General features: G+C 41.4%; 1 protein-coding gene across 3 annotated transcripts in view; it reads left to right on the forward strand.

Moving 5' to 3' along the window:
• LOC134527079 (endothelin-converting enzyme 2-like) overlaps window positions 1–25,958 on the forward strand; it is a 137,341-nt gene that overhangs the window by 100,392 nt on the left and 10,991 nt on the right. For 2 of the 3 annotated variants that reach the window (XM_063359423.1, XM_063359424.1), the window contains exons 13-14: window positions 475–539; window positions 4,633–4,755. In XM_063359423.1, the coding sequence (XP_063215493.1) occupies window positions 475–539; window positions 4,633–4,755 (188 nt within the window). Of the gene's footprint in view, window positions 1–474; window positions 540–4,632; window positions 4,756–4,801; window positions 4,922–25,958 lie in introns of all 3 variants that reach the window. The other variant, XM_063359425.1, reaches the window with a different exon arrangement.

A 25,958-nucleotide genomic window follows, 5' to 3' on the forward strand; every position in this document is an offset into this window, starting at 1 on the left:
AACCAGTGAACTGAAACGAAGCCAGATTGACTGCTACTAGTTCAGAATTACTTGATAATTGCTTGTTTCCCTCAAACTGCATTAGCAAGCATTCAGTTGTCTTAAATATAGGGCTGTGTTTTGCATGCTTTTAAAATGCCATTAAATGATTATGCTAGTTTTCTCAAGTTGTAATTATTTGAAGAGGTGTAGTCCACTTAACTGGAAGGATGTGCATACTGAGTTTTTTTTTAATAAAATATACTACGTGGTTATAGTTAACATTTTTGTGTATTTTTCACCAAGTTGTTACATCAAGCATAGTATTTGCAAACTATAATACTTTCCATTAACTTTACTACAGACCGCATAAATTCATACGGTTTGTTAATTAATGATTTGGCGTATATATTACACGTATCCACAAGACAGTAATGTTTTCATTATGTAAGTTTATTTTATGTATTGATTACACAATGGAATGTGCTCTTTCAGATGGACGCATTTTGTTTTACCATACCAATCAGAAGGAGTCTCCATTTATGGTTTGAACACCGTAGGTAAGTTGTTTTCTACCCTCGCTGCTGTATGCAGTGTACGGAGGAGTTGAGTTGTACAATTTCATGATTTTATTTATTACTATTTTAAGTGATAGCCAACAGACACTGTCCAAAACAGGTTGGCACTATACAACTACAAAAACCTTTTTACAGAAACAGGCATAATGGCAGAGGGGAAATGCGTACAAATAAAAATTTTCAAATTTTATATACTATTTAGTAGCAATTTCAAATTGTTAGATCTAGGTAATGTCAAGCCACCATCGAATATTATCGATAAAATATTCATGAAAATTATTATTTTAAAATACTGTGAAAAACAAATAATGCGTTACATTTTCTTAGCCACCGTTTCAACGAATAAATCTCTCAACAAAATTTGTAAGTTTTTATAACGGGATCGAAATATGTACTACAATTATTAGTCCAATAAACATACCGACTTAACATATTATAATATATAGGTGATGTGAGTATCTCGTCTCTATAACAGTAGGCTGTAACTTTCAGGGATGCAGTCATGTATTAAACAATAAAATTGAATAAATTATGCATCTAAGGCTGAACGAATGAATTGATTTTAGAGAACGAGTATTATATATCTACATGTTATATCTCGCTATAGTTAAACTCTTAATTATTTGTATAGAATCTTTGAAAATTTTATTCTTGAAAACCAGTAATAATTCAACTGATTTTGACACCTTGAAGCTGTGAAGAAGCTTATTATTATTTTTAAATTAAATTACGTAGATATTACTTAAATGCACCCGTTTAGTATCTGACCATGGTGATGAAAAGAAATACAAACACATGTAGGGCTACAAAGCACTATAGCTCCATCATGTCATAGATGTGTTACAGTGTTTTCGAAGCTAAGTATCACTTGGTGAGTGCTTGATCTTCCATGGATGTAAATAGTTGTAAACATAGGTATAATGCCGTTTTTCTTGTGTTATCTCCGAAGCTCAGGCAGTATGCGTATGCAACTATAGCAATTTCTTAGTTACATTTTATAAATTCGCTGCTATATTTATTAAAATTTAATGTGTTGAGAATTTATCATACCAAAAGTTAAGAGGAAAAAGCAGTGGCGTTTGTCGCAGCCGTTTCTTTTTCTTACAGAAAGCAGAACCTGATCATTCAACCGATATTTAGAATATATACAACATACATATTTGTATTTATATAGGACAACAATTGTATGCTTTGTTAAGTTAAGTTAATAAAATAAAAGGCGAAAGAGTTTTTTTATATTATTTTTGAGTTTCACCTTTAATTTCTTATGTTTGGCTCGTCTTCCGGCATTCATTAATTTTTTTTTTGGATCCAAAACTTTCAATAACGGGTGATAATATTTGTGAAATAAACTTCCAAGCCACAGAAACAGTCGAATACGCAAACTCGCGTGTTTTGTTACGCAAATGTCAAGTAGTGTCCAGCGCTTTGTCTCTCAACCAGCCGCACCGCACGAGACATTCGCTTCTTCTCGCTTCCAGCATAAATAATTATGGCTAGTTTCACATTTAATTCATAAAAATAAATATGCTCCTCACTGAGTTCCTGACTGACTCACTGACTGACTCTGTAACGCTCTATGAATTCTGTTTTCATGCGCTTACAGTGTAACATTTTCATTTATCTTTGTTCCTCTTAGCATTGCTTCCGAGTCCGTGGCACAAAGATAATATGCATTGGGACATAGCGTCATATTTTGACGACGCGATGGTTTCAGCATTTTAAATTAATGAAATAGTGAGTCGTGGCTTAGTTTGCTACGTTTTGGCAGCGCATATATTTTTAATATCATTCAAGTTGTTGGCCTTCATTTGTAAATATGAATCTACCAACCACTGTGGTGTCAATTTCCAACGCTAATGATAGGATTAAAGTGATCGCGAATAGGTGTTAAGGCACATTTTAATTAAATCGTGCTAATTTTGTTGGAATTATATTTAATTGGGCACCTTCATACAAATCGCACTGTCAATATGGTTGCCATCCTGATGTATAGTAAATAAAATCCAGAGTAATGAAGATTTTTGAATGACCAGAGACAATTAACATTCAATAGTATAGTTTTTCAAGAGGTATTTCATTAAAAACCATTTTTTGTAATGAATTATTTTTATAATTATATATATAATTTCATTTGCACGATATCAAGTTAAATTTTAAATAAATGTTTTTGTATATTAAATTTTAGTTTTTCTTATATTATTAAGTTATCAACTGGCTCATTAGGCTGACAGCTTATCTTTCTACTAGGATAGGGGGGAATGGACTAAGGAAATGTATCTGTGAAAAGGGACTGCAAAATGACAGATTATTTCAATTACATTAATTATTATTTATGCGGTTTTCATTTAATAAGGCAAAAATCCTACTTAAGGTACACAATACATAATACTGATGGTAATACAATAACAATAAATTATGCTGTCTGTGAATATTAATACATAAAGTTGGTATACAGACTCCAGAAAATACGTTAGCCTTAAACAATATTTAACCCAATTTAAACAAATTTAGGTACAGTATATACGAGCCATGAACAACGCAAGTAACAGCGGTATGGTCCCTATACGGACCATCAAAAGGGCCGTTGTGTCCACACATGGCAGAAGCCACGAATACAGAAAATTACATTGAATCTGAAGGCAAAGAAAATACGTGAACCACAAAATAATACGCGCGAGAAAGTTTACATGCTGTTATAAGTTTTACAACGTCGACGTCTCGGGGGAGAACAAATTTTCTAGGTGGCGACCGAAAGAGAATTTAAACAAAACAGCCAAAACGTTCAAGTTACATTAAAGCAAGGGCCACCGCCTCACTCACAAGAAAGAATACACTTACATGCTTTCCCCCCCCCTCCCGAGGACGCTCTCACACGTCGTTAAAAAAAGAAGACTAGCTGACTACATGCTCGTGACTGACAGAAGAAGCTAATGAAGCTGGAGAAGTAGGATCGACAAGACCGAATAAAACCATGACAGCTGCTTATATTAAATCGGCGCGGCACAGCGCGCATGCGCCAACCCCAGGAGGGGCGGTGAGGAGAAGCAATACACAACACTAGGTGGTGAAAGGAGGGAGGGGAAGATGCGCCGACGCCCGCGGCGAAGCGCGAAGTTTTAAGGCAGCGGACCTGACCACTGCAAGGCACCTTAAAACTACGTGTATACTTTTTGTAAACATTTATTGTGTTGATTTGTTTTTTTGGAGACGTCCAACTTTATTTTACAATTTGCGAAGTGAAGATCTGAAAGCTCGGTATTACACCCTATATATATATATATATATATATATATATATATATATATATATATTACAATTTCTAGTTACTATTATTACATAAGATACCTTCCTGTAAATTAAACACTTTATAAATCTTGCATTTTTGTTTTGTCACTAATAATTTAAACGGATGTTCAGCAAGCGTTATATATTGGGTGTAAAAATTCACGCAATTTTTCGTGATTACCGTCACTTGCGTGGTCTTTAAAAAGTTAGAAATTTTTTTTTGATACTATATGGTGAAAATCACCATGTAACCCAACAATCAATGCAAACGAGTTACAATTACAGAAGTAGCCTTCAGGGCAAAGTAATGCCATCCGTGTTGGTTCTCACAAGACTACAAATGGCAAAGGAAGACACAGGGATAAAGGTAAAAGAGAAAGTTGTATAAAGAGGTAGAGAGAGAGACGAAGATGGATGGAAAGAGTGGTAGAGGGAAAGAGACATATAGGTAGAGAAAAATCGAGGTAAAAAAGAGCTGTAGAGAAGAAGAGAGAGGTAGAGAAAGACAGGTAGTGAGAGATAGGGGTTAATAGAAATGAGGGTAGGGAGGAATAGGGTTAGAGAGGGATAGGGATGGAGAGTGTTGCTTGAGAGTTGCAGAAGTCGTGGTAGGCACACACTGTAGTTCAGGGGCGCGTGTACGTGTAGCTGTATAAACGTGAGCACTAGAAGGTTCTGGTGACGAGACCGCCAAGTACCTGCTAGGTTGAGAGGTCGTAGAAGTGTTGGACCTCCACCGCAGACAGAGCCAATGTGCACTTGTTTGTTTCTGTGGCGCCGCATGCAGCGGTGCCGCTCGGCGTCGCGGCCCGCCTCCGAGACTTCCACCTGCGCGGGCCGCAGTACATGAGGTACGCCCTCCTAGGCGCCGCCATGGGGCGACTGTTCACCCGCCACTTCGCCGCCGCCGGTGAGTCATGTCACGCCCTTAGCCCTTCTGTTCTCCTCTTGCACAGTCGTCCCGCTGGGCATGATGGCGGAGCCCTTCTACCACGCCTCCTACCCCGCGCACAGGCTGCTGGCGGGCGTCGGCGTGGTGCTGGCGCACGAGATCTCGCACCACTTTGACTGCACAGGTACCCGCTGCCTCGCACCACCGGCACCACTCCCAGCTACTCTCCTCGCACCACTTTGACTGCACAGGTACCCGCTGTCTCGCACCACCGGCACCACTCCCGGCTACTCTCCTTGCACCACTTTGACTGCACAGGTACCCGCTGCCTCGCACCACCGGCTACACTCCCAGCTACTCTCCTCGCACCACTTTGACTGCACAGGTACCCGCTGCCTCGCACCACCGGCACCACTCCCAGCTACTCTCCTCGCACCACTTTGACTGCACAGGTATCCGCTGCCTCGGACCACCGGCTACACTCCCAGCTACTCTCCTTGCACCACATTGACTGCACAGGTACCCGCTGCCTCGCACCACCGGCACTTCTCCCGGATACTCTCCTCGCACCACTTTAACTGCACAGGTATCCTCTGCCTCGGACCACCGGCTACACTCCCAGATACTCTCCTTGCACCACTTTGACTGCACAGGTACCCGCTGCCTCGCACCACCGGCTACACTCCCAGCTACTCTCCTTGCACCACATTGACTGCACAGGTACCCGCTGCCTCGCACCACCGGCACCTCTCCCGGCTACTCTCCTCGCACCACTTTGACTGATCCTCTGCCTCGGACCACCGGCTACACTCCCAGATACTCTCCTTGCACCACTTTGACTGCACAGGTACCCGCTGCCTCGCACCACCGGCTACACTCCCAGCTACTCTCCTTGCACCACATTGACTGCACAGGTACCCGCTGCCTCGCACCACCGGCACCTCTCCCGGCTACTCTCCTCGCACCACTTTAACTGCACAGGTATCCTCTGCCTCGGACCACCGGCTACACTCCCAGATACTCTCCTTGCACCACTTTGACTGCACAGGTACCCGCTGCCTCGCACCACCGGCTACACTCCCAGCTACTCTCCTCGCACCACTTTGACTGCACAGGTACCCGCTGCCTCGGACCACCGGCTACACTCCCAGCTACTCTCCTTGCACCACTTTGACTGCACAGGTACCCGCTGCCTCGCACCACCGGCTACACTCCCAGCTACTCTCCTCGCACCACTTTGACTGCACAGGTACCCGCTGCCTCGCACCACCGGCTACACTCCCAGCTACTCTCCTCGCACCACTTTGACTGCACAGGTACCCGCTTCCTCGGACCACCGGCTACACTCCCAGCTACTCTCCTCGCACCACTTTGACTGCACAGGTACCCGCTGCCTCGGACCACCGGCACCACTCCCGGCTACTCTCCTCGCACCACTTTGACTGCACAGGTACCCGCTGTCTTGCACCACCGGCACCACTCCCGGCTACTCTCCTCGCACCACTTTGACTGCACAGGTACCCGCTGCCTCGCACCACCGGCTACACTCCCAGCTACTCTCCTCGCACCACTTTGACTGCACAGGTACCCGCTGCCTCGCACCACCGGCACCACTCCCGGCTACTCTCCTCGCACCACTTTGACTGCACAGGTACCCGCTGCCTCGCACCAATGGCTACACTCCCAGCTACTCTCCTCGCACCACTTTGACTGCACAGGTACCCGCTGCCTCGGACCACCAGCTACACTCCCAGCTACTCTCCTTGCACCATTTTGACTGCACAGGTACCCGCTGCCTCGCACCACCGGCTACACTCCCGGCTACTCTCCTCGCACCACTTTGACTGCACAGGTACCCGCTGCCTCGCACCACCGGCTACACTCCCGGCTACTCTCCTCGCACCACTTTGACTGCACAGGTACCCGCTGCCTCGGACCACCGGCACCACTCCCGGCTACTCTCAACGCACCACTTTGACTGCACAGGTACCCGCTGCCTCGGACCACCGGCTACACTCCCAGCTATTCTCCTCGCACCACTTTGACTGCACAGGTACCCGCTGCCTCGGACCACCAGCTACACTCCCAGCTACTCTCCTTGCACCACTTTGACTGCACAGGTACCCGCTGCCTCGCACCACCGGCTACACTCCCGGCTACTCTCCTCGCACCACTTTGACTGCACAGGTACCCGCTGCCTCGCACCACCGGCTACACTCCCGGCTACTCTCCTCGCACCACTTTGACTGCACAGGTACCCGCTGTCTCGCACCACCGGCACCACTCCTGGCTACTCTCCTCGCACCACATTGACTGCACAGGTATCCTCTGCCTCGCACCACCGGCTACACTCCCAGCTACTCTCCTTGCACCACTTTGACTGCACAGGTACCCGCTGCCTCGCACCACCGGCTACACTCCCAGCTACTCTCCTTGCACCACTTTGACTGCACAGGTACCCGCTGTCTCGCACCACCGGCACCACTCCCGGCTACTCTCCTTGCACCATATTGATTGCTCAGGTACCCGCTGTCTCGCAACACCGGCACCACTCCCGGCTACTGTCCTTGCAACATATTGATTGCTCAGGTACCCGCTGTCTCGCAACACCGGCACCACTACCGGCTACTCTCCTTGCACCACTTTGACTGCACAAATACCCGCTGCCTCGCACCACTGGTACCACTCCCGGGAACTCTTCTCGTACACGCGCTGACATCGTGTACCTGTCTATAGATAAGTGCGATGCTCGCCGGTGCTTCTAGTCTGGTGTCGTCTTTAAGGCCCGGTACACAATGACACGGAAACGGAGAACAGTTTTTCAACAATATCATGCAGATGGATTTGCTCGGCACTGCTGTACTCTTCCGTAGGACCAATAGAAGCCGAGCACTTGGCTGTGTTTTTAACCTCGTTTGTTTATGTTCTAAATTTCGATTAAATTGTTTCAAGTTCAAGAATATCCAATGTTCCATCATCAGTAGTGTGTAATAGCCGGAACTAGATCAGGCCTCAGGCGGTGGAGCCGGGAGCCGGTGTCCGCCATCTTGGATTGTGACGTCACGGCGGCCATCTTGGATTGTGACTTCATGGCGGCCATCTTGGATAAGCATAATGGGACACAGCGTAACGGGAAAAATCGTAACGGGACAAAACGTAACGGGACAAGTAGATCACGGCGGCCATTTTGGATCCGCCATCTTGGATCTGTCATTTTGGATGACGTCATTGTGTGTATTCTCGAACATTCCGACGTTGTGTTTTCCGCCATTTTGAATGATGACGTCACCGTTGCAATTTTTGTTACGGTCGCCATCTTGAAAATCGGACGCCATCTTGAAAATCTTTAATTATTATCCGATTTTAATGAAAAAAATTCCAAAATTCATCAAAAAATTATCGTATTTAAATTCTGTTTGATTATATCGATTCCCGTCCTTGGTTAGATTCCCGGCGAGAGTAAACATCAGATCCTTCCTCCATGAAAGCTACCTAGACTGATCTACCACCACCAGTACCAAGGTATATATCATCAACTGGTATGACATCATGTCCACCATTTGTCTTCATCCGCTGGAGACCACCATCTTGTTTTCGTCTGCTAGAGTGTGCCGATACCATGTAGTATAATTATCTGGTCACAATACTTTTGTCCTCAACTGTTGACATTGAACATTGACCTTGGCCTTTGACCTTGACCTTGAAATTTGACCTTGACCTTGACCTTGAAATTTGACCTTGACCTTGAACTTTGACCTTGACCTTCAAATTTGACCCTGACCTTGAAATTTGACCTTGACCTTGACCTTAAAATTTGACCTTGACCTTGAAATTTGACCTTGACCTTGAAATTTGACTTTGTCCTTGTCGACCATCATGGATCCGACATTTTATGTTCAGTACATGCTACCAGGAGCTACCACCTGCTGGAGTACTCCATCTTGTGTGTGTACTTGTATTATAGAGTACATTTTTACAGTGCAGTAATCATTTATTACGGAGGTGCCCCCCGCCATCTTGAAATTCGGACGCCATCTTGAAATCATGTAATAATGTAGCTAGAAAAGCGGGAAAAAATCCAAAATTCATCAAATAAATCACTCATTAATATACATATTGATTCGGTCAGTTGCTGTCCCTGGTTCGATACTTGATCGATGCAATAATGTTTAATTTCATGTAAAAAATAATAATTTCAATAAACCATGTTCAACATTCGTAAAGAGACTTTAAAACCTCTACTACCATCATCCTATAAGCCATCAAGACCACCATATTGAAAATTCGTAATTATATAGCTAGAGATCCGGGAAAAAGTTCAGAAATCATTAAATAAATTTCCGATCAATATACTGATTAATTAGATCGACTAAGGTCCTTGGTAAGATCTGGGATGATGCAAAAAAAATTAAATATAACATCAATTTAACATAATAGTAACAGGTTCGAGGAATTAAACACTGCAAGTTCTTTTACAAACATAATATTTATTACATAATTTCTATTCTACTACAGGATCACTTACGAAAGCCAGCAATCTTATAATCACTTAGTTCCGCAGCGGTGTGAAATGACTAATTCTTAGCTCCAATCGGTTTATACTAGACAAGAGTCCAGCCAGAACCTTTACAGACATAGTCCACCTCTTCTTGACAGAGTTTCTGGATACCGTTTTTAACAGTTTGCTTCACATCGTTAGAACTGTAAATTACTGCAGCCGATGTCTTGAATGCACACTTCTTCACTTTGTCATCGAACGGATATGGCTTTCCATATATACAGTCCAACCACAAGTTATATTTCAAAGGTCCGTTTGTTGCTACATCATCAGTAAGCTGATTGATTATCTTTTGTCTGATATCGTCAAGAAAATTACAAATGTCCTTCGACTCACCGAACGTATTTAGATAATAGTAGTCTTTCAACGTTCCACGAAATGCAGCCTGCGCCAAGTAGAAGCCATTATCGTTCACTTGTAATGCTCCGAACACAGTCTTAGGTTTAGTTCCATGTTCAGACGTCATAACAATCGGTTGCTGGGCATCTGATTTTTTGGTTGTATGCTTTCGTGTCTACAATCTAAAGCGAGGTGTCGAAATGTCGGCAGGTAGTTCAGCAGTAGGAGCACAGACTCCACCTTTACAAATTTTCGCATGATGTCGAAAACTGTCAATTCGAGTAAACCATTTAAGGCACTCATCACATCGAAACTTCATGCGAGAAGGATTCTTCGTGCATTTGCTCCGCTCATGTCTTCGTGCATTATGGGAAAATGCGAACGACGTATCACAGTAGCTGCAAGGATACCGTGGTGATGAAGACGAACCTTTCAGACCCGATCCAGATACTGACGTTGCCGCAGTTGCACCATCTCCAGGCATACTCTTATGAACATCAATGCATCGTTGTTGCGCCGAAACCTTTACTTTCTGCCGAACAGCAGGACCTTTGCATGCCTTCATGTGCGTTTTCATATTATCTTTTCTGGCAAACTGCTTATGACATTTCTCACAAACAAACATTTTACGATATAGGTTCTTGGCACATTCTCTATTCTCATGTCGTCGAGCATTGCTGTTGTTTGAGAAAATCTTGTCGCAGTAACAGCACCGATGTTCGTTAGTTGTTGTCGATTCGGCATCCATTGAAGTCTCCATTGATGGCGAACCAGCGTTCGCCGAGATTCCCTGTGCAGCCAGCACTAGCGGCATTAAAGTCTCTTCTGCTGGCGGTACCACGTCTGTTGAAGTCTCCTCCAGTGTTGACATCGACGTTGCCAACGGGATCTGCTCCACCATCGTCGACGCTGACGTCATGGTTCCCGCTGTCGATGGTACAAACTCCATCGAGTTCGTCGTTAAGTCGGTAAAGATGCCATCGAGTTCGCAAGAACAGGTAATTACGTGATTAATTCACCAGAAGAAACAAACTAGGTGATCCTTACACCGACGACGTCAGTAACAAACTAAGCGTCCTGTTGTCTAGGACTCGTTTATATACATGCACCGTATGGAATAATACGCTAGTCAAATCAAGAACCATTTACAATAATACTAGAGTCAAAACAACATTAAAAATAGAAGGGCCATCAACGAAAAGGCAGCACATTTGGAAGCACCGACAACGAAAAGGCAGCACATTTGGAAGCACCGACAACGTAAAGGCAGCACATTTGGAAGCACCGACAACGAAAAGGCAGCACATTTGGAAGCACCGACAACGAAAAGGCAGCACATTTGGAAGCACCGACAACGAAAAGGCAGCACATTTGGAAACACCGACAACGAAAAGGCAGCACATTTGGAAGCACCGACAACGTAAAGGCAGCACATTTGGAAGCACCAACAACGAAAAGGCAGCACATTTGGAAGCACCGACAACGAAAAGGCAGCACATTTGGAAGCACCGACAAAGAAAAGGCAGCACCGCCAACGAAAAGGAAGCACATTTGGAAGCACCGACAAAGAAAAGGCAGCACCGTCAACGAAAAGGAAGCACATTTGGAAGCACCGACAACGAAAAGGCAGCACATTTGGAAGCACCGACAACGAAAAGGTAGCACATTTGGAAGCACCGACCAAGAAAAGGCAGCACCGCCAACGAAAAGGAAGCACATTTGGAAGCACCGACAAAGAAAAGGCAGCACCGCCAACGAAAAGGAAGCACATTTGGAAGCACCGACAACGAAAAGGCAGCACCGCCAAAGAAAAGACAGCACATTTGGAAGCACCGACAACGAAAAGGCAGCACCGCCAACGAAAAGGCAGCACATTTGGAAGCACCGACAACGAAAAGGCAGCACCGACAACGAAAAGGCAGCACCGCCAACGAAAAGGAAGCACATTTGGAAGCACCGACAAAGAAAAGGCAGCACCGCCAACGAAAAGGAAGCACATTTGGAAGCACCGACAAAGAAAAAGCAGCACCGCCAACGAAAAGGAAGCACATTTGGAAGCACCGACAACGAAAAGGCAGCACCATCGACGAAAAGGAAGCACATTAATTTGTCATTGACTCCAATATTCATTGGCTCCAATATTCATTGGCTTCAATATTCATTGGCTCCAATATTCATTGACTCCTATATCCATGAGCTCCAATATCAATTGGCTCGAATTGCTCCAAAAGGTTACATCAGCCTTTTGGCTCCAACAGTCTTTTGGCTCCGATAGTCATTGGCTCCAATAGTCATTGGCTACAATATTCGTTGGCTCCAATAATCATTGACTGCAATATTCATTTGTTCCAATATTCATTGGCTCCAATATTCATTGGCTCCATCAGTCATTGACAACTACAGTCTTTTTTCCCAAAAGTCTTTTGGCTCCAAATATATTAGGCTAGAATTCTTTGAGTCTAAGGGACTATGAGACCACATGGCTACGAGTCTAAAATGATCTAGCTGGTTACGAGTTATACATGGCTTGCGAGGCTACAGAGCTACGAAGTTTTTAGTACACAGGTTTACATGACTGCGAGGATACAGGACTACAAGATTGCAAGAGTACTTGACTACGAAGGTACTCGTCTACATGACTCCAGTTACCGCATCTGTCTTCGATGTAATTTTCTCTTTTGCTACATCTACACCATCAGCATTATGTTATAAGATTACAAAGCTACTTGCTTACGTAGCTTCAAGTCTACGAGGCTCCAATACATCATGACTACGAGACTACGAGCCATGAGGTTACGAGACTATGCGATTCACGGTCCGCCATCTTGGATTGCGACGTCACGGCTGCCATCTTGGATGGGTGTGATTTTGACCTTTGACCGAAACCGCAGGAATGATCGCAAGCACACGGATTAACCATCATAATATTGGCAAGAATAATCAGGAGCACACGGAGAAAAACGACACATGTTTTCTTTGATATCATAAAAATAAAAATAAATTAATAAAAAAATTTAAAATAAAAACAAAAAATAAATAAAATTTTGGCTTGTACTAGAACTCTATCTTTGCTCAACAATGATAAGTTTACAAGCTAGCAGAATCTGTTTATTTATTTTTTGTTTTTATTTTAAATTTTTTATTAATTTATTTTTATTTTTAAATATTTTTTTTCTGTAATTTTATGAAATCAAAGAAAACATGTGTCGTTTTTCTCCGTGTGCTCCTGATTATTCTTGCCAATATTATGATGGTTAATCCGTGTGCTTGCGATCATTCCTGCGGTTTCGGTCAAAGGTCAAAATCACACCCATCCAAGATGGCAGCCGTGACGTCGCAATCCAAGATGGCGGACCGTGAATTGCATAGTCTCGTAACCTTATGGCTCGTAGTCTCGTAGTCATGATGTATTGGAGCCTCGTAGACTTGAAGCTACGTAAGCAAGTAGCTTTGTAATCTTATAACATAATGCTGATGGTGAAGATGTAGCAAAAGAGAAAATTACATCGAAGACAGATGCGGTAACTGGAGTCATGTAGACGAGTACCTTCGTAGTCAAGTACTCTTGCAGACTTGTAGTCCTGTATCCTCGCAGTCATGTAAACCTGTGTACTAGAATCTTCGTAGCTCTGTAGCCTCGCAAGCCATGTATAACTCGTAATCAGCTAGATCATTTTAGACTCGTAGCCATGTGGTCTCATAGTCTCTTAGACTCGAAGAATTCTAGCCTAATATATTTGGAGCCAAAAGACTGTAGTTGTCAATGACTGATGGAGCCAATGAATATTGGAGCCAATGAATATTGGAACCAATGAATATTGCAGTCAATGATTATTGATGCCAATGAATATTGTAGCCAATGACTATTGGAGCCAATGACTATCGCAGCCAAAAAACTGTTGGAGCCAAAAGGCTGATGGAACATTTGGAGCAATTCGAGCCAATTGATATTGGAGCTCATGGATATTGGAGTCAATGAATATTGGAGCCAATGAATATTGAAGCCAATGAATATCGGATCCAATGAATATTGGAGTCAATGACAAATTAATGTGCTTCCTTTTCGTCGATAGTGCTGCCTTTTCGTTGTCGGTGCTTCCAAATGTGCTTCCTTTTCGTTGGCGGTGCTGCTTTTTCTTTGTCGGTGCTTCCAAATGTGCTTCCTTTTCGTTGGCGGTGCTGCCTTTTCTTTGTCGGTGCTTCCAAATGTGCTTCCTTTTCGTTGGCGGTGCGGCCTTTTCGTTGATGGTGCTTCCTTTTCGTTGTCGGTACTTCCAAATGTGCTGCCTTTTCGTTGGTGGTGCTGCCTTTTCGTTGTCGGTGCTTCCAAATGTGCTGTCTTTTCTTTGGCGGTGCTGCCTTTTCGTTGTCGGTGCTTCCAAATGTGCTTCCTTTTCGTTGGCGGTGCTGCCTTTTCTTTGTCGGTGCTTCCAAATGTGCTTCCTTTTCGTTGGCGGTGCTGCCTTTTCTTTGTCGGTGCTTCCAAATGTGCTACCTTTTCGTTGTCGGTGCTTCCAAATGTGCTGCCTTTTCGTTGTCGGTGCTTCCAAATGTGCTTCCTTTTCGTTGGCGGTGCTGCCTTTTCTTTGTCGGTGCTTCCAAATGTGCTTCCTTTTCGTTGGCGGTGCTGCCTTTTCTTTGTCGGTGCTTCCAAATGTGCTGCCTTTTCGTTGTCGGTGCTTCCAAATGTGCTGCCTTTACGTTGTCGGTGCTTCCAAATGTGATGCCTTTTCGTTGTCGGTGCTTCCAAATGTGCTGCCTTTTCGTTGTCGGTGCTTCCAAATGTGCTGCCTTTTCGTTGTCGGTGCTTCCAAATGTGCTGCCTTTTCGTTGTCGGTGCTTCCAAATGTGCTGCCTTTTCGTTGTCGGTGCTTCCAAATGTGCTGCCTTTTCGTTGTCGGTGCTTCCAAATGTGCTGCCTTTACGTTGTCGGTGCTTCCAAATGTGCTGCCTTTTCGTTGTCGGTGCTTCCAAATGTGCTGCCTTTTCGTTGATGGCCCTTCTATTTTTAATGTTGTTTTGACTCTAGTATTATTGTAAATGGTTCTTAATTTGACTAGAGTATTATTCCTTACGGTGCATGTATATTAGAGAGTCCTAGACAACAGGACGCTCAGTTTGTTACTGACGTCGTCGGTGTAAGGATCACCTAGTTTGTTTCTTCTGGTGAATTAATCACGTAATTACCTGTTCTTGCGAACTCGATGGCATCTTTACTGACTTAACGACGAACTCGATGGAGGTTGTACCATCGACTGCGGGAACCATGACGTCAGCGTCGACGATGGTGGAGCAGATCCCGTTGGCAACGTCGATGTCAACACTGGAGGAGACTTCAACAGACGTGGTACCGCCAGCAGAAGAGACTTTAATGCCGCTAGTGCTGGCTGCACAGGGAAACTCGGCGAACGCTGGTTCGCCATCAATGGAGTCTTCAATGCCGCTAGTGCTGGCTGCACAGGGAAACTCGGCGAACGCTGGTTCGCCATCAATGGAGACTTCAATGGATGCCGAATCGACAACAACTAACGAACATCGGTGCTGTTACTGCGACAAGATTTTCTCAAACAACAGCAATGCTCGACGACATGAGAATAGAGAATGTGCCAAGAACCTATATCGTAAAATGTTTGTTTGTGAGAAATGTCATAAGCAGTTTGCCAGAAAAGATAATATGAAAACGCACATGAAGGCATGCAAAGGTCCTGCTGTTCGGCAGAAAGTAAAGGTTTCGGCGCAACAACGATGCATTGATGTTCATAAGAGTATGCCTGGAGATGGTGCAACTGCGGCAACGTCAGTATCTGGATCGGGTCTGAAAGGTTCGTCTTCATCACCACGGTATCCTTGCAGCTACTGTGATACGTCGTTCGCATTTTCCCATAATGCACGAAGACATGAGCGGAGCAAATGCACGAAGAATCCTTCTCGCATGAAGTTTCGATGTGATGAGTGCCTTAAATGGTTTACTCGAATTGACAGTTTTCGACATCATGCGAAAATTTGTAAAGGTGGAGTCTGTGCTCCTACTGCTGAACTACCTGCCGACATTTCGACACCTCGCTTTAGATTGTAGACACGAAAGCATACAACCAAAAAATCAGATGCCCAGCAACCGATTGTTATGACGTCTGAACATGGAACTAAACCTAAGACTGTGTTCGGAGCATTACAAGTGAACGATAATGGCTTCTACTTGGCGCAGGCTGCATTTCGTGGAACGTTGAAAGACTACTATTATCTAAATACGTTCGGTGAGTCGAAGGACATTTGTAATTTTCTTGACGATATCAGACAAAAGATAATCAATCAGCTTACTGATGATGTAGCAACAAACGGACCTTTGAAATATAACTTGTGGTTGGACTGTATATATGGAAAGCCATATCCGTTCGATGACAAAGTGAAGAAGTGTGCATTCAAGACATCGGCTGCAGTAATTTACAGTTCTAACGATGTGAAGCAAACTGTTAAAAACGGTATCCAGAAACTCTGTCAAGAAGAGGTGGACTATGTCTGTAAAGGTTCTGGCTGGACTCTTGTCTAGTATAAACCGATTGGAGCTAAGAATTAGTCATTTCACACCGCTGCGGAACTAAGTGATTATAAGATTGCTGGCTTTCATAAGTGATCCTGTAGTAGAATAGAAATTATGTAATAAATATTATGTTTGTAAAAGAACTTGCAGTGTTTAATTCCTCGAACCTGTTACTATTATGTTAAATTGATGTTATATTTAATTTTTTTTGCATCATCCCAGATCGTACCAAGGACCTTAGTCGATCTAATTAATCAGTATATTGATCGGAAATTTATTTAATGATTTCTGAACTTTTTCCCGGATCTCTAGCTATATAATTACGAATTTTCAATATGGTGGTCTTGATGGCTTATAGGATGATGGTAGTAGAGGTTTTAAAGTCTCTTTACGAATGTTGAACATGGTTTATTGAAATTATTATTTTTTACATGAAATTAAACATTATTGCATCGATCAAGTATCGAACCAGGGACAGCAACTGACCGAATCAATATGTATATAAATGAGTGATTTATTTGATAAATTTTGGATTTTTTCCCGCTTTTCTAGCTACATTATTACATGATTTCAAGATGGCGTCCGAATTTCAAGATGGCGGGGGGCACCTCCGTAATAAATGATTACTGCACTGTAAAAATGTACTCTATAATACAAGTACACACACAAGATGGAGTACTCCAGCAGGTGGTAGCTCCTGGTAGCATGTACTGAACATAAAATGTCGGATCCATGATGGTCGACAAGGACAAAGTCAAATTTCAAGGTCAAGGTCAAATTTCAAGGTCAAGGTCAAATTTTAAGGTCAAGGTCAATGTCAAATTTCAAGGTCAGGGTCAAATTTGAAGGTCAAGGTCAAAGTTCAAGGTCAAGGTCAAATTTCAAGGTCAAGGTCAAGGTCACATTTCAAGGTCAGGGTCAAATTTTAAGGTCAAGGTCGAAGTTCAAGGTCAAATTTCAAGGTCAAGGTCAGATTTCAAGGTCAAGGTCAAAGGCCAAGGTCAATGTTCAATGTCAACAGTTGAGGACAAAAGTATTGTGACCAGATAATTATACTACATGGTATCGGCACACTCTAGCAGACGAAAACAAGATGGTGGTCTCCAGCGGATGAAGACAAGATGGTGGACATGATGTCATACCAGTTGATGATATATACCTTGGTACTGGTGGTGGTAGATCAGTCTAGGTAGCTTTCATGGAGGAAGGATCTGATGTTTACTCTCGCCGGGAATCTAACCAAGGACGGGAATCGATATAACCAAACAGAATTCAAATACGATAATTTTTTGATGAATTTTGGAATTTTTTTTATTAAAATCGGATAATAAATAATGATTTTCAAGATGGCGTCCAAATTTCAAGATGGCGGACATGACGTCATACTACCTGATGGTATATATGCTTTGAAAAAAAAAGTGGTAGGAGTCAGTCTGCCTGCATCCACCATTGAGGAAGGAGCCTGTCGCCATTTTTAGTTTTTTTTTGCACTCACCGGGTTCGAACCGAGGACGGTGATCGATATAATCAATCAGAATTCAAATGAGTTAATTTTTTGATGAATTTTGGAATTTTTTTCATTAAAATCGGATAATAATTAAAGATTTTCAAGATGGCGTCCAAATTTCAAGATGGCGACCGTAACAATAATTGCAACGGTGACTTCATCATTCAAAATGGCGGAAAACACAACGTCGGAATGTTCGAGAACACACACAATGACGTCATCCAAAATGACATATCCAAGATGGCGGATCCAAAATGGCCGCCGTGATCTACTTGTCCCGTTACGTTATGTCCCGTTACGCTGTGTCCCATTACGCTGTGTCCCGTTACGCTTATCCAAGATGGCCGCCGTGACGTCACAATCCAAGATGGCCGCCGTGACGTCACAATCCAAGATGGCGGACACCGGCTCCCGGCTCCACCGCCTGAGGCCTGATCCAGTTCCGGCTATTACACACTACTATCATCACTTATCATTTCTTTTGATTAATATTGTTTATTTTGCTGGTGCAATGGTTTCGTATATGTTTTATGTAAATTAAATTAATATATCGGAATCCTGTAATGTAATATCATTGCTTGTCATTTGTCACTTTTTCGCGAGTTATGGAAGCAGCAGAAGGGATAGTGAAAATTTTCGGGAGATCAGTATCCGTTTCCGTGTCATTGAAGAACGGGTCTTAGCGCAATGCTCTCAACTAGCGCACTGTCTTCTCGTCGTGCTGTAGCTCTGGAAGTGCGTGTTGTGCGAGAAAATTATCTTCAACAATCACTAGCCTATACTCAAAACACCAATAACGTAAAACATTCAAGACGAAACTGCATGCAGATTATTTAGTCTAACCAGCAACCAATAATACATATGTGAGGAAAAAAGCATAATAAAATATATAATTAAGGTTTTAGGATAAAATACCTTATATAGGGATTGCAATTCAGCAACACAATTTATTGCAAAGTTTGTGTAATTGGGAATGACTAAAAACCAAATGTACTCATAGTTAATAATTTATATTTAATAGATAAAACTTGAATTGGATAAATTACTATACTGAAAATGTTGTTTGATAAATTTTTATATTATGCCTGCATTATTTTAAGGGTTTGATAATATACGGGAAACTAGGTTGGGCACATCTCATACGCAATTTTGAATTCGTAGTTTTTGAATACTTTTATCACAGTAATAGCTCAAAATATAAGTAAAACGCACTACAAAAATACATTATAGACAACTGAACATTCAGAAATGTCAATAAAATAATAAATAAACAGTTTCCATAACATCTGGACTATGTTTCGGCACAGTGCTTCGGGCGACTATGAGATCTGAGCAGTAAACATATAACATTATATGGCGGATAAATTAAGATAAAGGGATAATGCCAGTTCCTTGAGTGCTTTAAAGAATCTCCGCCAGGACCAAAATATTATTCTGGACACAAACGTTTTAGCCATTTTCACTCTCCTTAAAAACATTAGGCCTATTATGAAAAATAATTACGGAAACATAAATACTCATCCGCCCTCAGGGTATTCTTAATTTATATTCACCATTCCGAAAGATTTGCCAGTTTTTAATCATGTGGTTTCTTCTGAAGCTCTGCACACCATGTGTTTGCCCAGGTAGGTGGGGCCCTTAAGAGATCCCACATCCGCCACTGTTACAGTTCACGGTGAATTTACAGACTCTTCAACGAGGTTACTCCTCAAATAACCTAAGGGTTCTTTGTAGTTCTTAATAACTGGTTCTTACCAACAAACTTCAGACAAGTTCTGTTGTGTTCTGTGTTTAAAAAAAACATGGCAAACAAGCATGTGGAAGGGTTTATATAGTACCTACCTATATGTACGAAGGGGCAGCTTTCTGTGTGGGGGCTTCAAAAGGATAACAGACCCGCTCAGAGATTATATACACACATACATAAAAATGAATGTCCTATAACTCAACTTGAGGCCAAAGAATTACGTTTCTGAAACAAAAAAACCATTGCAGTTTTTGAGTTACAGGTTTTTTTTTCTAAAATGTTAAAATCCCCATTTTGCGACAAATTATAAAATACTGTACCTGCAACTTTGACTATTCATTCTATGATAACTCAGTAAATTATTTGAAAATATGGTTCATTTAAACTCATAACTGGCTAAGTTATCTTAGTACAATATTTTACAGTAGGAATAGTCCAAGCTACTCGATTAAAATCTTTTGCCGCAAAGTCTTGCAAAGGACTTTTTTCCCCGACAGTAAAGCATGTTAGATTCTAATTTGAACTGTTATTATAAATAGTATAGGTATTAATGTTTGTGTAAGAAAAATATTTGGTCACAGTTTCTTATAATTTGGTGCACGGTAGGGATATAAAAACTTCGGAAAAAAATATCAATAACTAAAATACTACGATACTTTTCTTAATTTCTTTTGTTAAGAACGTTAACTAATTGTTCTATCAATAGTGGCATGCAAATTTCGAGAGAAGATTTCGAGACTAGATGAAAGTTAAAGAACTGTAGCATCGTCTGTGTTTCGTGATTGGTGAGTTTCTCCCAGGTACATATCGAGTGTAACAACACCAATCACAGTGATTCAGTGCTGAAGCAAACGCGTCCTGAGTGGCTCGGTCAAACAAGGCAACGACTTCTCTCGCAGACGGCTGCCAATTACAAGGAAAAAAACCACAGGTGCGGGTATTGTTGCAGTATAGCATGCATTCAGATCTTTTCGCGAAAAATGCCTGTCCCTACCTATTAACTATTCTCGGATTGACATTAAGTTCTGGGACTTTCTGTACATATATTTATAAGCTCTTCACCAAACGTTCTCACCCTCACATTAGTAATGCAACAAAAACGGAATCTAATTAATAACACCAAAACGTTTACTCATGAACTAAACCCTGAATGCACGAGACCTGTTTGTAAGAACGCAGCACTGCTGCTGCACGACAAACGTTGGTATGAATTACGTTTGTAATCTTACGCTCGACTGCGGGTTGTGTGTGCGTTAAACGTCGTAGCACAACTATTACAAGTCTAAAAGATGATCGTTTGTCTTAACTGCGGATGAAAGAACGGTTAACAACATGGGGGACGTATTTTAGTAAGAGATTGTCCATTGATGTTGAACACACAAACTTGCCTTCGGCAGAGCCATCAAAATGGCGCTCAAAAAAAAAGGGGGGGGGGGGGCTGAGTTTCCTGGATCTCAGGTACCAGAAGATGCACAGTTTCAGCTTTGAGATTTTCTTAATGCTTGGGTTTACCCTGATTAATACAAAAATTGCGACTTTTGTTAATATAATTAATGGGGAAAACATTACAAGTGATGAGATATGAACATATCAAGTTTACAGTTGCGGTAACAGTAACGTTTCCAGGTTTAGATTAATATTTTTTAAACGTAGGGTTTCAAAAACTCTCCTATCAGCTTATCGTTATCACTAGAATTTTTTATTGGGTTTTACGTCTTGTCGAAAGGTATGCTATTAGAGACTGTAACATACAGCGTTACGGAGCAGGGATATCTGGGCAGAAGCCAACTGTGGCCTAGAGTACGGTCATATAGTTAGGCCTGTAAACTTACCTTCATTCTCCGTTCGCTCATTGAAGCTCGCGGAGGCCTGCGAACTAAAGCGCTATTAGTAGTGGAACCCATTATAAACACTGTCTAAATCGGGAGTTCCGTATAAGGGTAGAAATTTTTTAAAAGTCTGTTGAGCTTTAAACTTCGGTTAAAGTTTAGGATTTTTAATTTATTTGGGAGTTCTTTAAGGGTTAAATGTATGGCAATAACTTGTAACCTAGCCGCAAGTTGTGGAACCTAAAAACAAACTTGGGTCTCCCATAAAAAAGAATGTTTGAAAAGTTAATTGCATATTTAATTAAAATAATATTAGTTTGCTATACATTTTCATCCTCAAGCAAATATCATTATTTCAAAAGTTTTTTTTAATCCAGTAATTCTTTTTCATCTAAGTCATATTTCAAAAATCGATATTTATATTCTTTATATATATTCTTTCTATGTATAATTTTTGTTTTAACTTACCATTTTTTCTTTTAAGCCGTAACCTTAATTACAGCCAGGCGCAATACAAGAGCGAGGCATGCTCTCTCGCCCCTTCAACTAAACTAACAAACATGGTAACGTTTTAATTCACTGGTACAGATTAGGCATTTACCAAGCACCCAAACGAATAAAAACATAGTCATATTGGAAAAAAATAAAAAAATGTGACGGAATTAGAAATAATATCATATTATATATGTAACTACCATCCAACACAATACTAATCGCAGGCCCGCCTACTACTAGCGCCTTTAGTTCACAGGCCGCAGCGAGCTTCACTAAGCTGACGAGACACACCAAGGCAAAGGACAGGAAGTTGCCAGACCTATCTATGTGACCGTAGTCTATAGTGAGGGACCATCCCAGCGCTTAGTTGGAGTGGTTTCAGAAAACCGTAGGAAAACATAGATCAGGATATCAGGACCGAGATTTAAAACCCGGTCCTTTGAAATGCGAGTCCAGTGCCTTACCACTACACCACACTCACTCCAATACTGCAATACTAGATTCTTCTCAAGGCCCCTGCGCCGCCTCATTTCCTCTTTATTTTCCCTGTTCGTCCGGTGTTCTGTTAAAAATATGGTCGTAAATGGGGAAAGAAATATATATCGTTATTGGCGTGTAGTTTGAATTGCTGGCCAAAAATTATTTCAATTAATGGTTTCGTATTAGAAAAACTTAAAAAGATTTTATTGCCTGATATAAATACGCGAATTCACAGGAATTTGATCGTAAGAATTAATGAAACTAATCTAAAGGAAACTTATGAATATGAGGAAAATGTTAAAAATGTATTAAGATAAATGAGCAAAACCTTAGTCGAGGTTCAAGTTCCAGATTCGTTTTTAAAAAAAAAATTTTGTTTGAAAGAGTTGATTTTTAATATTTTCTGTTGGTGGGACCGGGGGAGAGGGGGTTATTCCATACGCCCCGTTCCCTGCTGTAAGGCTTCTATTCAAAATATTGTGCCCTCGTAGAATTGCATGGCCCATGGTCCCGAAAAGTCTAGGACCGCCATTGGGAGTAGAGTACAAGTGCAGACAACCATTCTCGTGAAGCACACTTCCAAATCAATAGTCATATAAAATTTTTTACAAACAAAACCACATAATTATTTATATTTTTATCTCATAATATTCACGAGCACAGGAGTTCTGATGCAAATGAAGAATACGATACAGGAGAGGAAACACCTCTCTTCGACAATCGCTACACACCAAACTCGTAAACCACATGCCATTGTAGGCGCTTTCATAAAGTGTCATTCTACCTCCCACAGGGTAAAAGAAAAAATCCATTTCCTTCTTTCTTTGTGACACCACTCTGAGTAGGTAAGTACTTCGCCTGAACTTCGCATCGCACTCACTAGCGTTGCCATTCGCCAACTGCTTGTTTTGCTTTTACGCACCCGGCTATGTGTGAGACTGCTTTTATGCGCAGTAGGCTATTTATAACCAATATCTTCTCATTTCGCTGCAATGCGTGCTGTTTTTCTTGTGACAGGCAAGAGAAATCAGCTTTAAAAAATATCGTTTTAAGGGTTCACTGAATTTTCGGTTGACATTGCAGTCGTTATCCTTAGCGTAACAGATTCTCACTGAGTTTGTGTGTGTGTGCATTGTGACCAGAAACAAAAGTTTATAGAACTCACTTTGTGCACATTATTTCATATTCACATTATAAACTTTTGTAGAATCACTTGGATCAGTGGGTGGTGTGCATGGCTTGGGGGATAAATTTGGCACACGGGCTTGTGTGTACGCTTTTGTGTAGGCTAAATTACGTTTTGGTGTACGATTTGGGACGGGGGGAGGGGGGGGGGGGGTGCACGAGCTCCCCACTATTAAATTGACTAACCGGCTTGATGCAGTGTCGTGTTTATAAACACTAGAAGCATGGAAGTGGCTAGTTGTTGAACCTGGGTGTGGCGTGTAGCGTATTACTGTACGAGCCGCTCTTAATAAACCTTCAATAACGAATTTGTAGGTTCTCTTGCCTTTCAGCACTCTCGCCTGAGAGGCCTCATTGGACCACAGCTGCAGCCAACTCGGAATCAGGAATTTCTTAAGTAGAGAGTATTTAAAGGTAAAATAACTTCCATGAATATGGTGACTACAATGTCGACCGAAACGTTGGTGAGCCAGCCTTCAACGCGGCTAACTCCCACAAACCAAGCAATTTCTGACAATGGCCGAAAAATCCGGCCGGTCTTTCTTCTTGTTGACTAAATTGTTTTTTGTAACAAGTATTACCAAAAAAAATTATAATTAAAATCGGCATTGCCAATTCAAGATCATTTTAAGAAGTTTTATCATGCGATTCTTCAAAGGTAATAATAATTTAGTTCTTTATGTTAAATAACGCCTTTAAGATAAATGTTTCCGCGCAGTGTTTCAATGATATACAGAACTCACTTGGCGTAAGTGATGGGCATACTGTATTGGTAAATATGAATACAAATGTATTCTCAAAAATTATTTTCTATGACTAAAAATTTTATATATTTGCAGATGTGAATACGAATACGGTTGTAATCATATTTTTGTATGAATATTCTTATTCGTATATTAAAAATGCGAATACATGAATAAAATATTAAAATTCGTGTATCCGTATTCACGTATTCGTATTTGTATATCAGCGAATACGAGAATTCATCACCTTCATTAATATTTAAACGGTTTTCTAGAGCTCTAGACAACCATTTTTGGTACTTCCCAGCATCCTGGAGGAAAACGTATTGCTTCACATTCCACCGGTCCACCATTTCCCTAAAATATACCTTTTAAGAGTTAAAAACAAATATAATAATTCAAAAATTTAAAATATATACTTTTACCCCTTTGAAAATAGTACATTGAACTCATATGTGACATAACAATGTGTAGCATAAACAGAACTATTTCTACCCAAGTTTAATTGAATCAGTTTCTTCAAAAGTGTATAAAACTGTAATTAAACACCCTCATAATTTTAAAAGCGAAAGACAACCAATTCCCCAGTTTAACTTTGACTAATTGAATACCAGAATGAAATTATATAATTATTAAAATATAAAATAAAATATAAAACAAAAAAATATATAATGCAAGTTTGTTTGGAAATAACTGTAATCCAATAAAAGAGGGTATTTACTTCTAATTGTAAAACTGTGTTATTAAAATCACTTGCATGAAAACTGAAGGAATAATGCAAACATGTATCTTATAGATTTTTTGTATGAATTCTATAATTCACACACTTAACTATTGGATCCAAAATTTTTTAGGATATACTTTAAAACAGGTTTTCTTAAAGTTCAACCGTAGTTGGCAGTTTTTTTTTTGTTTTTTGTTTTTTTAGCAGTGTAACATATTCAAGGTCCATCAGTTTGGTTATCTTGTTATCTTTTAAAAGCAAAACAAAATGGCACGTTTAAAAGATTTTAAAAATTACTCCATCTTAACTTAATGTAACTGAATGACGTAAAAATGCACTTTCCCTTGGTGTGCACATGTTAGTTATGAGCATTCTTCCTACCTAGATGTTCTGTTCAGTGCGATGATAAGCATTCAGGAAGTGAATTCACACACGTATGAGGCCTTTTTTTCCTCAACCTCCGATGGGCTATAAAAAAAAAACAATTTTATATAACATAATAATTTTACCACTAAAAGTACAGCAGGATCTGACTTATTTTTCTTCATAATTGCCAAAACCATCGAAGCATTTGTAATATCGTAACACAAGCTTCTCGATGACTTCTTCGAAGTTAGCCGCCAGTGAATAGTGACACAGGGCCAGCGCCTGTATCTCCTTCACCCTCACGACGCCGCTGTGAGGCGGATGGACTAATATTTCGCCAAACTTGCAATAATTCTTGACGCAGTAGCCAGTTTAATTGTTTTTTTCTTTTCCAAAGTTTAATATAATGCATAACTATTATGTGTTTGTATGTATGACTCAATTCAAATTGAGTCAGTGTCTTTAAAAATTAATTAATTTGGTTTATGCTAATATAGTAGTATGGTTTGGTATGTCCGGGCACAGGCTTCAGGCTGTGGTACTGGTGCCGGTGTCCGCCATATTGGATTGTGAAGTCACGGCGGCCATCTTGGATGAGCGTAACGGGACACAGCGTAACGGGACAAGTAGTACCGTGACTTGGCCTTGACCCCGGCGGCTATCGTGGATCCGCCATCTTAGATCCGCCATCTTGAAATCGAACGCCCCAC

The sequence above is a fragment of the Bacillus rossius genome, chromosome 1 (assembly GCF_032445375.1).
Source record: "Bacillus rossius redtenbacheri isolate Brsri chromosome 1, Brsri_v3, whole genome shotgun sequence".
NCBI lineage: Eukaryota > Metazoa > Arthropoda > Insecta > Phasmatodea > Bacillidae > Bacillus > Bacillus rossius.